Source organism: Botryllus schlosseri, chromosome 15 (genome assembly GCF_051294905.1).
Source record: "Botryllus schlosseri isolate E-star chromosome 15, Bs_hap1, whole genome shotgun sequence".
NCBI lineage: Eukaryota > Metazoa > Chordata > Ascidiacea > Stolidobranchia > Styelidae > Botryllus > Botryllus schlosseri.
Window position 1 is genome coordinate 6,342,762 of NC_137250.1, and position 14,686 is coordinate 6,357,447.

The 14,686-nt window shown below is 40.6% G+C and overlaps 2 protein-coding genes across 2 annotated transcripts in view; one reads left to right on the forward strand and one right to left on the reverse strand.

The window, feature by feature from the left end:
- The window catches only part of LOC145457587 (uncharacterized), a 210,691-nt gene that overhangs the window by 182,747 nt on the left and 13,258 nt on the right, over positions 1-14,686 (forward strand). The window contains 5 exon segments of the mRNA XM_080335810.1: positions 5,673-5,798; positions 5,861-5,995; positions 9,014-9,123; positions 10,544-10,640; positions 10,853-10,963. Of these exon segments, the coding sequence (XP_080191936.1) occupies positions 5,673-5,798; positions 5,861-5,995; positions 9,014-9,123; positions 10,544-10,640; positions 10,853-10,963 (579 nt within the window).
- Positions 1-14,686, reverse strand: part of LOC145456660 (flavin-containing monooxygenase 3-like) — a 266,805-nt gene that overhangs the window by 30,192 nt on the left and 221,927 nt on the right. The gene's annotated exons all lie outside the window — the stretch shown is intronic.

Below are 14,686 nucleotides of genomic sequence, written 5' to 3' on the forward strand. Positions count from 1 at the left end.
TACAGTGTAGACTCTACACTGTAAAAAAGTCAAGAACTCAGATCGTGTGATTCTATTCCAAGAGAACTCCCTTGCTAAATGCCGCAAAATACTGCATATCCGTATGTCAAATAGTTTGTACCATAATGCTATCATGCTTCCTGATCATGTTGACGACAGACACGGATATCACGCGGACTGTTACAAGAAATTTAGTGCTTTACCTCCTGCACATCGTTCGAAATTAACTCAGGAGTTTGATGACAGTACCAATGCAACCAAAAATGCCACCGATACCAGTGCACGTATCACAAGGCTTCCTATTTATTCTTCAAAAATTCCTAAGCCTTCATCGACAACTGGTGTTTTCCCAAAATCTTGCATTTTCTGCAACCGAACTAGAAAAAAAGTAAATGGCAAAGAGCTGCCTCTTTTCAATGTCAGAACTCAAAGTTGTGAAAATACAATACGACAGTATACTAACCTGAACAATGACAGACGATTGGAAGCAATACTCAATGGCGTCAATTTTCATGTGAAAGTTGTAAGTCAAATATCACAACTACTGCAAGCTTACATATCAGAGGAAAGCTGAAGCAAGAAGACGAAAAATGAGAAGTAAATTGTTGAAAACAAATACCTGGCATTGCTCGCGTTAGGTTCATAAAAATTCATAATTGAATGCACAGAGGATGGGACAAGATTTGGGGGAACAATACAAAAGACAAAAGTTGGAACATTTGCAACGATGATTGGACCAAGAAAAAACTCATTTGCTGGTAAATATTCCGGTGCTTGTTTGACAAGGCACATATTTGGCAGTGTACTATATGAAGCCCTTCGTAGGCCAGTTGATATGGCACGAGTTTTGGAATATCCATTGTCAGCTTATCCACTGTCACTTGCCCATCCAGATGGTACAATGCAAAACACTGCGAAGGCAAAGTTACTGAAATATTTGGAAGGAAAAGTAAAATCTTCAGCACCACCTTCCGTTGATGTGACTATTTTGGATGCATCGTTTCTTTTTCATTTGTATCAGAATCATTTCCTGCACGACATTTGGTGAGTTTGCAGTTTGTTTCGTGCAATTGTGAAATCACAGGGAATGGTAATCCATTTTGTAACTGATAAGTGGTTGAAACCATCTATTAAGGGCAGTGAAAGACGAGGTCGTGGTGCTGAATCATCAAATTATGAGATTCAAGGACCGTCCCAAAAGTGTTCTGCAAAGTGGATGCTGAGTTTACGAAATGATTCTTTCAAAACAGCTCTTGTGAATTTCCTTATTGTAAGGTGAGGAGAAAACTCATTTGGCAATATTCTGGGAGAAATAATATTTTTCGCCAATATCGGAAACACATGCTTCAAGTTTGCTGCACAAGATGGCATTATGTCCAGGACAGTGGCAGAAGAGTATTTTTGCACTCACGAAGCTGACAGCAGGATCTTTTATCACTTGATGGAGTTGGATATACCAAGTAATGTTGTTATCCGAACAACCGATACTGATTGCTTGATCATTGCCCTTGCAAGCATGAATTCGTATCCAGGCAAATATGTATGGCTTGATGTTGGCATCGACAGCAGTAATACCAGACGATACATTAATGTTGATGAAATGTATGAGAAATTGGGTCATACACTATGCAAAGCATTGCCAATGTTTCATGCTTTGTCTGGCTCAGACTATACAGCATCATTTTGCAGAAACGGAAAAACTTCTCCATTTAAAGTGCTGGAAAAAAATTTAGAAGCACAAATCGTTTTTGGAGCCGTAGTGAACCATTCCACACTCACCAATGCCTCGATGGACATCATCAGCGTATGTCTGCCAGGTATATGGGAAAAGGAATTTGAAAAAGGTCAATGAAGTAAGGTTTAAAGTATTTGAGGACAAATACAAAACCAAAAAAGACATACTCTCTTGTACCAAGAAACTTGACGCTATCTTGCTGCCACCATGTCAGGAAGTATTGTACTTAAAAATCCATCGTGCTCACTTCGTGGCACGAAGGTGGGCATCTTCAACTTCACCACATGAACCGCCCAGAAAACGTTGGTTGGGAGATGCAGGAAGGTTGTTACAATGTTAAATGGTACAAGGGTGATGCAATGCCCCGTGTGTTGGACATAGATTCCAGTGAAGACGAAGAGCTCCATTCACTGCCGATTGGTGATCGTGAAGAGGATATTGATCTCCTTAGAGATTCATCGGACACTGACACGGATGTTGATGACTGAATTTTATACATGGTATTAATTTTATGCATTAAAATTATTCCAATTCTTCATTTGCTTTCTGATTCTAGGCTACCAGCAGCACCGATGTGTTCGTTTTGATTTAAAATAGTTCTGGTTTGATTGTGAAAAGGATAATGATCTGCTTGGATAGTCATTCGACACTGTTACTGATGTTCAAGACTGACTGTTATTTATGGTGCTCACTGTTCATTTTATTTGTCAAAATTAATCCAATTCCTTATTTGCTTTCTGATTATAGGCTGCCAGCAGCACTGTGTTCGTTTTGATTGAAAATAGTTCTGATTTGACTGTGAAGACAATATTGAGGTCTAGTGGGCTCTGATGCTGATGTTGAGGACTTGATGTTATTTATGGTTTTCATTTGATTAATTCCATTCCATATCGGTTTGGTGATTGTAGACTACCAGCACCTCTGTGTTCGAGTTTGTTATTTGTTGTAATTTGGAAGTAAACAACAATGGGATGGAATGTGCTATATTTTATGTATAGGGAATTCTTTCTGGTAATATGGTCATTCCATAGCTTGAAATTTCGATGCCTTATTATTAGTTAATTAGTAAAAAGCTTGCGTCGAGGCTACAACTCAGTATTAATTATCTGGACTCGGAAGCTAGCATATTTCAGTGCAGACGTAGAGTTTAAATAACACATTACAATTTTGAAACCTGAAGGGCTCACTTCCTGGTGGCCTGAATTGGTGACCTGAATTAGTAAAAAGCTTGCGTCGAGGCTTCAACTCACTATTAATTATCTGGACTCGGAAGCTAGCAATGTTTCAGTGCAGACGTGGAGTTTAAATAAGACATTGCAATTTGGAAATCTGATACCTGAACGGCTCACTTCACGGTAAGCGGTCTGATTTTGCTAATTTGCGAAGACATTGGTGACCTGATTGAATATTCTGACAATCACCACAATAAAAACCCATTATTAGCTGTAACACTCTCCCGTTCCGGTCGTGAATAGGAAAATGTGGCAAGAACTTTTTATGAAAGCCTATCTTTTGACGCCTATATCTCGCGTTACCACCATTATCATTCGTCAGTTCATACATATTCTGTTAGGCAAAAGGCAGTTCTTCCTTAAAATTTCGGAACTGACGCTGTACAAATGAGTCGAAATTTCGGTTTTATGCAGATTTCCACTGCCCCGTCACAGCCAAACCCCCCGGAGCGGTAACGGCTGACGCTCAAATTTATAATCAGTGGAATGCATATTTTCAGTTTTAACCTTCAAACCTTCTAAGACCCTATGAGCACGCACTTCGGCCGTCGGCTCCCAGACTATAAATAGGCTACAGTCCAAGTGCAATAGCCCCAAATACATGGTAATAATGTTCTGCGGCCCGCAGCGTCTTTTGCTGTTGAAATGCGGCCCGTCATACAAGGAAAGTTGAGACCCCTGATTTAAACCATCGTCATGTTTTATTTGACGAGTACAAAATTTCAAATCTTTGTCCGGTGTACGTACAATACATAGGCTTCGTACACTATATAGATAGGCCTACTGCTCGCCAAGCAGCAACGGTCAAACTGCGTTTAACTAAGCATAACCAAGCATCAATACGTAAGTTACTAATTGAAACTAGGCATAGTGGTGATTATTATAGGCCGAGAGATAGCGTGGTGGTAACGATAACCTCTCACCAATCTGGCGATCCCGGTTCGATTGTCGCGGAGGTTAATCTTTGGCTCCTCTTCGCCCGCCGTTGCCGAAGACCCGACGAAAGAAAGCACTCACAATGAATGGAAAAAACTGGTAGAAAGGGCCGCAAATTGAACAATATCAAAATCGATAAGAACTGCGACATCGGGCACTCTAGGCCGAGGTGGATGTTGGATCGCAACTTCATGCGTGTCGTCCGACATCCTCCTATCTGTTCATTACATCGCATTGTGTCTTATCGCATTGTACATTGTGTGTGACTTGTTCAGATGAAAAATATAACCAAACGATTATTATTATTATCTTACTGCGAGTAGTGGCGTCTGGAGTGTATTGATAACCTGATATAGCCTACAGCAGGGGCGGGCAACATACGGCCCGCGGGCCGGATCCGGCCCGCGGAGGGATTTTGTCCGGCCCGCGGACAGTTTCCTTCTTATATAATAATGTGGCCCGCGACTACAGTCTGCCGAGATTCCCCGCTACTTGCTTACTACGTCAAATTTTAGTGACAGTATGTTATTATATATGTATGTGCATTGCGCAGCGTGCGAGAGTAGAGCTTATACGCATAAGTTCATCGAAGCGGCAAGACTTACATTATCGGCATTTACGATGTACTCAACCCTAATATCGTTTGTGGTAATCATGGTGTTTGTGGACTACAATGTTCATTTACACCAGGCCGATATTTCTTATTTTTGAGTCCGTAGCCGCCGACTTGTAGCACGGCACCCTTCTAGGCTTTTGTAAGATACTGCTTATGCCAGGGGTCGCCAACTCAAAACGGGTCGCGGGCCACTTTTCATATGTCGTAGAAGCCGCGGTCTGCAAGAATTCAATATCGAGATAAAATATACCACACAGTTGAACAACGACGCTATCTCGTCACCTACTCACCCCTAATGAATTGATATCTTGGTAAATTTGAGGTACCCGAATTATCGAACGCCTTCAAATCTTATTTAGTGATGTCACCGTGTGTTAATTGATCAGAGAGAAGCAGACATGGCGGCGCCTATATGACAATGCTGATCTCAATCCACATTGTTTTCGTCATTATCGGCGAGAAATGGCTTAATTGACGTGACATTGCTGTCGTTAAAATACATTCATTAAATACGATTTACACCTTGTATATGTGGATAAATAGACGAAAAATGTATCGATTTAGCAATCCGGCCCGCCAAGTACTTAATTTTCCTACTTCCGGCCCGCCGACTGGAGAAGTTGCCCGCCCCTGGCCTACAGCATGGCTTACACTGTTCTAACAATCACACAACAATGCACGTCGAATATATATTTACTACGTGTGGACTGTGGATACTTCTTACGCAAGGACGAGCAAAGCTAATACTTCTGACGTAATAATGAGCAGTGGCGTTTGAAATCAGCCGTTTGCGCTATCAATAACCTGGTATAATATCTCTTCCTTGTTCACGAATGCTCGGTTATCTCATATATTCATTGCACAAATAAAAAGTAATCGTTCTTTCACAAAGAAATCGATTAGATATGTGAATTAGTCGATTACGATTACTTTGGATTTTTTTCGAATGTAATCGATTGCGATTACGATTACTTCAAAATGCTGTAATCGTCGTAATCGATCACGATTACTAATCGCGATTACCCCATGTCTGACTTGCATACGTGTGTATATATTCATGTTACTGTTACTCTTAGGCTGCTGTTACTCAAGTAGTGCAATATATCGTGCTTATTTTTCGTTGAGCCTTGATAAAAACTTTTCTTATTTCCAGGTTATAGCGGCTACTCTCGGAAATGAAACTCACACTTTGGAAGGCATCAAACTTGAAGTTCCGATCGTAATAGTATTCAACTACATCGAGGAAGAATTCGATCAGAAGCAACCTAATAGTTTTACGGTTTGAACGCCTGCTGATTTTGAATCGCAAACACCTTTCGACATGAGTAATGCGTCTTTTAGGCAATCTCTACGGTACTTGAATGTGTTTTCTGGGACTTTGAGATCGGAGATTGGTCACAGAGAGGCTGCGCGTTATTGCCGGGACTCCCAGCTAGTTGTGAGTGCGATCATCTGACGAATTTTGCGATTCTAGTGGTGAGGCATAGTTTTAGTTTCTGAAATTTTGTCGGGTACAACGTCAATTGGAAGATGATAAGAATCAATTTTGTGGGTGTCTTTATCGTATCTGTTGGGCCGCGCCCCCAGTGGTTGAGGAATAAAGTTTATATACCAGGCGTACTTCCGGCAACATTGTTGATACCGTGTTAGTGGTGGATACATGACTATGGACTCGACTCACCTTACCACTAACTCCGACTCCGAGTTCTATCATTTTTATTATGCAGACTCCAATTCCAGTTACTACTCCAACATTCCCGAAATTATATGAGAAAATCAAGCGTTTTATTACAGTTTCAATTCTTATTATTACCAAGTGAACCTATTTTTATATTGATATTGATTCCTGATATAGTTGTGGTTCTGATTTCATATAATTGGACGTATTTATAGAAATATTTCTTTTTTGCAAATCACTAGATTTTGTTTTCCTGACGATAAAGTACTCGTATCATCATCCAAATAAATTTCAATCAACATATGGTTGTTCCTGTTGTTTAAACCCCTTTGAAGGGGTCGGTGCATATTTGCATCAGCCCATGGGCAAGGTGCAGGTTGCGATGGCAATTTCTTCGTCAGCAACTGTCTTATACAATTGATTACATTTGGTATGAAAAGTAATTTCTTCGTCAGCAATTATCTTATACAATTGATTACATTTGCTATGAAAAGCAATTTCTGCGACAGCACCTGTCTTATACATTTGATTACATTTGGTATGAAAAGCCGGGAACTTTCCGCTTCGTTTGACACATTATTTATATTTTTCCGTGGAGAAGATTTTTTTGCGGCAAAACTTCGGAAAACATGGTGTTCGACTAAAATTCTCCGTTTAAGAAATATCGTCCAAATTCTGCCAGAACATCTCAAGTCAGCTTTGAAGTGCATCATATTTGGGTGATTTTACAGCGTTGCGAACAGCGAACCGGGTCCTGGGAGAGTTTTGGGTTAATGTGCTTCAGTGAATTTTCAGTACAAGTTCAAGTTCTCGACGGAAAATTATCCAAAAAACGGTTTAGTAAGTTTGCATAGGGCTGGATACATGACAACAGACAGCATACTACGTTGCTTCAATCTTTATAAGTGGAAGTAGGGGCTTGAATGTGTAGTGACCTAAGTATCACGCCCTGACCACGCCCCTACGGAAATGACTCATACAATTTTTCATACTTCGACATCCTACGAATCGTAATGGCTACAATCATGGTTGACGGCTTGTTTGAGACCTGGCAACGGCGGCAACGAGCTGAATCATCGTAGTCGACTCTCGGTCAGATTCGACGAAATCCGAAAGTGAATTTTGAATTAACCGCATTACTTGAAGTAACATCAATGACTAGATCAGAGTCTGCCAACCTGCGGTCGCAGAACAGAAATTATGTGGTCGTCTACGCATAATTAAATTACTTTGTGTCGGCAGTCGTCAACATGCGATTTGTAATAAAGAATTCGATTCTAATTTAACTGACAAACGTTCTTCGCGCTCCGCGTTATTCAGGATGGCTTGATTTCTGGTAGCAATGTGCAATCCAAGTCCAACCGTACAAATGCGAACCCCGGAGTAAAATTATGCAACCCATAAATAAATACCAATTATTAATTGTCGGTGCCTCACGAACGAAGGTTTGTTTTTGGTAAGTTTGGTCGATTTCAATATATGTTTCGTCTATACCGACAACCCCCAGGATATCAAGAAATAACGGCGTGCAACAAAATAATTATTAACAATCCGAAGGTGCATCATCATCTATTTTTTTGCTTATAAGTTGCGAAAAAAAGCGCTCCATTATCACCGTCAAATTATGTGCAGTTACCAATATTATCGATGAAATTGATTCAGGAAAATATTTTCGCGATCGACGCAACTACACAACGAATCCAAACAACATTTTCTTAACACTCGATGCGCATTGTAAGCCTGCGGGGAAGGGTAAGGGGGGTTCTGCTTTCACAGCTGGATTCTTTCATGTTTATACGCAAGTTATTATTATTATTATTATTATTATACACACAACAACAGTGGCGCTTATCGCATGTTCAGGTCTTGTGCGCCGCGACAATGCATTTGGCACACTTCAGCATCTTTGCTTTTGGTCTTGCGGACGACTTTTCATGTTCGCGCTCTCCCACAGTTTCATTCGGACGACTTTGCATTCACTCTCGATTCACCTTTCAAATAGGTTCGCGCTCGCACGAACCTGAACCTTTCAGAGGTTCACGCCATCCCTATGTTTACTAACGCACGGACGGCAGAGCTTCAATTATGACGTGTAAAGACTCAAATACGCAGAAAAGTCAGCGTGAAATAATTTCTATTCGATAAGTATGTAGCTGTTGAAAGGTTAAACTTGCAATTGTTTAGTGAGGAAAAGTATCTTAAGGTTAACTATGAAATATATATACACCCCGACACACTTTGCATTGTCTCGCGATACACCCGTTTGATGCACTGCATGGATTGTATTGACCATTTCTATTAGCGATCTTATATTTATGGAGTTCTCTTACGATGTTTTCATTGAAATTATGGCATACAAATTTAATCTTAAGTTGATTTAAGTCCCAAGTTATGCATACGTCAATAAATAATTGTCATCCAGTTTTGACTTACCGTTTTCATTGGTACTGAAAACTTAGTACGTAAAAAAGCAAAGAGCTTCTTGGAGGTACAGAAAGCAAAGATGCATGTTACTGTCAGCCGTGCCGAAAGAATGTTCAGTGTTTCGCTCTTGATAGAACTGCCAATGCCTCACCAGATAATGCTTCAGCGATTTCCGCAAACTCAGCAAACCACAATCATACGAAGACCGCTTAGAGACATACTAAAATACCACTAATCGCAAAACATCATAGACAGTAATTTCCAAAATGATAGTTACGACGTGGAAATTACAATAATTCACTCACGGTATCAAGACTAAATTTGAAAAATGTATTTTCATTTTACCACAATTCACTACATTTATCATTTTCACAGCAGTCTCTTATTTCCAGAGTCGCTCTAAAATAACCGTGGACGTAGCTCTGAGCTTTGTGACCTACATCGGGTCCGGACTTTCCATTGCCGGGCTTGTTTCTACTTTCATCATCATTTGCCGTTCAAGGTAAGGCAGCCTTCAGGGCTTGTCTCCCACTTTTACATACAGTCGACTCCGCTTAATTTGAACAGTTTGGTTCCGCTCACTTTTGGCCGAATTAAGCGGAGAAACGGCATTGTCCGAGCTAACCGGATAATCCATTGTTTGCCTCATGGCCGTCACGGTCCACTGTCTGTTGACTGGTTTGCAGATGGGGCCGAAGTAGTCACTATTGGTTCTCAAGTGTAAGTAGTGTAACACGGTAAATTTATACTCCATTAAAGTAAAAGTGGCAATTTCCAACATACGCTAAAACTATTTCATTTTGTAGTAAAAAGGAATGAAATCCAGAAAGTAGTTTCAAAGAGTAGATTTTATCGCACGGTTCTAGTAGTCAATCAGACGTGGGCTGCTTTCCAAATGGAAAGATACGTGTTCGCGAGGAACAATATTTTTTTACTGACAATACAATATCTGCAACTTTCAAAAGTTGTGATACAGGGGGATATTTTGAGCAGTTGTTATGATGGCTCCACTCGAAGAAGTAATGCAAACCTTTTCAAAAGCTATTTTCTACTTTAGAAAATACAATGTGTAAAAACAAATCTGTGAAATAGAAGTGAAAGTAGTCGGAAACATATCCACGTGAATATGTGTCGCAATAGGCCCAAGTCATGCTTGAGGTCGCTACTCCGAGAAGGTAGAGATGATTCTTTTATCACCACATGAAGCCTACGTATAGGTATGGGAATTATGCAGTCACTCCGACATGTGGAATAAGCCGTAAGAAATCGAATTGACATAAATTATCGCTTTCCAGCATTGCTATGGCATTGCTGCTCTTGCACTTGGCGTGAATCTTCTGGTAAATCTGCATATGTGGCAATATTAATAATAAAAGTCCAACTGAGTGCACATAAACATGAACTAGTGATACTAGTAAGACACTAGGACGCCATGTCCAACAGGCGTATATTGTGTACTTCAGCAAAGTCAACAAGCTGCTATGCATATAGCAAGTAATCTTGTATAACAGTATTGACCAAAGAGCGCGGTCCGTGAACTGATGACGTCATCAGGCAAGCCGATAAATTTCTCATTGAGTCGGCAGCGACCGGTATTTCTAGTGAGACGGATATCGATCGTGCTCTGTAATATTCGGATTGCGTACATATTGTATATTTTTGTCATTCCCGCGTGCAAACACAGTTTCTTTTAAAATACTGATGTGTCGCCATTGATGAAGCAGAAAACATGATCAGTGTCGTTGATCATGTATATGGCCTATTACAACCCATGGGCAATGGGCATGGGTTATCAAGCACTGGTGTCTACTAGAAATAAAATTTTCCCAAGCTGCATATTATAAACTTAAACCATGTCACATACCACAACGGTAATTGCGAATATAATGATATTATGAATTATGAACTTTCGTATATTTCAGGAACAATCGCAGGAGATACCAAATGCAGATCTTGACGAATATATGCGTCTGCTTAGCCGTCGCACTTACAACGTTTGTTGCGGGAGTAGATTCACAGGTTACTTTCATTCAATTTCTCAGGTTTTTATTGTGGGCATTTGCACCATGCCGGCATGAGCATTTGTCATTACTCGTGTACTAATACACGAGTACAACAACAATGACTACCTTGGCACAGCCTATGCTGATGTAAAAATCCGACCTGGCGAAGCTTTTCGAGATTCAAATATCATCCATTAATTATTTTAAACAGTTTCCCTTGCGTTTCAGGTCCATACATTACAGTGCACGATCATAACTGCGTTTTTGCATTATTTCTTCCTGACGACTTGGTTTTGGACAGGCGTGTACAGTTTCACCATCTATCGAGATATTGTTGAGGTGGGAGCTAGGTTCAGTTCACAAACGATTTTTGCTGTTTTCTTCTGTTGTTTCGTTGTCTTGTGTGCCACTAATAAATATTACGTTTCGTAATTGTTTATTTCAGATTTCATATGCAAACATAATGTTCTATGAAGCTAAGCACAGTCTAGTTCAGTGGTTCTCAACCTTTTTTGACACGCGCCCCCCTTGGAGATGGTCAAAAAATTCGCGCCCCCCCCCTGACCCCCTTGCATTTATCGTCATGTCAAAAAGAGCACATCATCTAATACAGAGGTGGGCAACGTTTTTGATAATCATGGCCGCATTTCGATTTCTTATGTAGCGTAAGGCCGCATTCCAGGGCATAGCCGCAATGAACGATCTGGACGCAAAATACCTATGGTAAACTGTCCATATCCATTCCCGGTGAACTCCGGACATCTACTTTTCACAATGGCCTATTGTACGCACCGAAATCGCGAGTGGTAATGTTATGAATAGTTGCCGAGAGGTGCATATTGTCGCGCGGCGCGCGAAAATTTTTCAGGGCCGCAAACGAATTGTTATTTCTTGCCAGTTCCCATTCCTGCTCAGATTAAGAAGGGCGCTACTGCATTAAAATCGAAAAATGAAGTCTTGTGGAATTGCGCAGAGGGCGAAGAAAATTTCAAGATTAATTAAAATCTCTCGAAAATGCGGGAGTGAATTCGTAATTGCAATTGCATGTCTACGGCCGCCAACACATACTAATTGAAATAGGCGTCGACGGCCGCTCCAATTCCCCTCTACGGCCGCAGGCTGCCCACCCCTGATCTAATAGTATACATAAGGTCTATCTTACGCCAATTTTGAATCTGCATTCCAGTTGTTGAGTCTTTTACATTGCTGACAAATTTCTCCAAACTTGTTTGAAAATAACAAAAAAACATTGAACAAGACATCCATTAATTAATTTCATGGTAGGTCACCCCGAGACTAAACCTGATGCTGGTAGTGAGTACAGAGAGCAAGGCGTCGTTCCGTCCTGCCAGGCTAAATTTGATCAGTTTTGGAAATTAATTAAATTGTATTGATTTAGAGTAGCCTAATTGAGGGCGAAACCGGGCAACCTATGTTGCATCTAAGTCTGTCTTAGGCAGTGCAGTTCGCAAGCTACTAACAAGAGCTGCCCGGCGCGACAAGCTTTACGCTACTGTCAAAGCTATGAAGCAATAAATGACTTACACGTGGGAATTGCTCTCTATATCTCCAAAGAATTTCAAAAACTTGCTCAAATGAAGTTGAAATCAGACTATACTCCGTTGAGCGCGGTTGCTAGAGTTTGTATTTTGCAAACTTTCTTGAATATGGAATAAATTTCATCTTCATTAATCGTCTTCTCATAATGGATGTGAAACACATGTTCAGACACGTACAATTTATACTGACTTTGTCAATTTCTCGCGCCCCCCTATACTGACTTCGTCAATTTTTCGCGCCCCCCCTGAGAGCCTCCCGCGCCCCCCAAGGGGGGCGCGCCCCCCAGGTTGAGAACCCCTGGTCTAGTTGGACAAATTCGGAGATTGCCAATGAGAATGGGGAAAATCGAATACCAGTGTAATTCGATACTGCGTCTAGTACAGTGGTTTTCCGCGTTTCTTTGGCCGTGGCCAATTTACCGGTGGTAAAATGTGCTGTTGCCCACCACTTATATTAGAGCCCTGATTCTGTTCAATGCGTGATAATCGATGGCGCCGATATGCCGATGTGCATTTTCTCATAATTAACTGATGATATGTAAATGTAGACCTCTAGGGACATGAAATCGCGCCAGGCGCGACGAAAATTTTCGAGTTGAATAAATATCCTCCAAAAAACGGCCAACAAAATTATCTTGGGCCCCTTCGAGCTCCCCCAATTGGGGGTTTGGGTGCGGCAGTCACGACCCTGGTAGATCATAAGCTAAAACTTCTGTGTATATTATGATCGTCCGCTGCTCCATTCGCGTCGCGAAACACAATGATCAAATCCCCGCATTCACTTTGTGATTGGGGTTTTAGTTCCACTATTGTGAGGAATAATATAATCTGGATAAAGAGTTTTTTTAATATACATGCTGTAGCCTACTATGTACACTGTATGTCTTGTACCAAACCAACTGAAGTTGCGATGTCAGAATATTCACAAGACCGATACAATCAATTCATGTGAATATTACATTATGTTCAATGATTTCCAGGCCGGACATTTTAAACCGACTCCAGAGATTAATGCGCTCCGCTAAATCCGCTATCCATTACGATTCGTTGCGGTGGTGCAGTATAACCCCGTTAGAGAAGTAGGGGAGATGTGGTACCGATGGATCACTGGGACCGAAAATACTTGAAAAGTTTTCCATGATAATTCCATGATTGCACTCCGTGAATTTGTCTACAATTACATGCTGACAGAATCTTTCCTCACATGCAAAAAAATTCGACCTGCGTGAGTTATGGGGTCTGTGGCGAATGATTTACGTTTTAGGGCGTGTAAAGTAAATTTGGATCGACATTTGCATTTTTCTATATCACCTTTCAGACTAACAAACCCGCCATAATTTTTGATGTGAAGTATAGGGCTTGTATCACGGTATATATTGCCATATATTTTTTGAATCAATACCATCCTCGAGTGGACTATTTTCAAGTCAATTGCAATATTTATTGGGTGGGGGACCTATGGTACTATAGCCAAATCAAGCAAAACAGATGGGCCAACTAATCGCTTAATAACAGAAACTCGCCTACATATATGTAGGCTGTATATCATAGTTACATGTGGTGTTTTATCGCTATTACGAGGTATTTTATAGTCAAAATGTCGATTTGCGGGTAATATGTATGTGGCATTAATTTTGTACGTTTAGGCGTAAATCAAAACATGATTTTATGCCAACATTTGGATTGATATATTCTATTTTATTCTTTAAAGTCGCGACGAAACATTCTTCAATGGCTTGCAGTAGCTTAGCTTATAGTACACAGCAAAACAAGTTAACAAATTTGAGTTTTTGAGCTTATGTCTCATAGGTCCCATGGTCGTGTGCCTTTGCACCCAACGGGTGGGGACCGATGACACGTTCGAGCAACAAATTTTAAACGTTCATGAATATTTTTTGAAAATGCGGATATTCATGTAAATGTCCGCGGTAGTTAGAGCTTGTATCAAAGTGTTGAGACAGCAAAAGATCCGCTATTCTCGGCTGAAGATTTGAGGGCCAGAGATCATTTTGCGATTTTTGATCCATCGGTACCACATCTCCCCTAGCTAATAATTTTCAATAATACAACAATACAAACCTGACGAAGTACCAGTAAATCTATACATCAATTACACTTCCTTCCGAGTTTATTACACACCCTTTTAACAACATACGACATACGACCCTGCCGGAATACTTGGTTACTTCAGCATTACCTTCCAGTTATCATATACTCGAAATTACTTTAGTTGCTGTTAGCTGTAGGTTGTATTAGCCAGTGGAAAAAGCCGCCGTTTGTCCCTCCCGTTTTCGACTTGCACATGCTCACTCCATACGTGCCACTACATCTCATCAGAGTCGGATGAAAAGTTTATGAATATAGTTCTAGTGTTTAACATAACAAATATAACCAAACTTACATTAAATCTAAAGCTTTCTAAATATAACTTTGTGGCCCACCTTAAAATACTCTGTCGCCCACCAGTGGGTCATAGCCCTCCATTTGAGAACCCCTGGTCTAG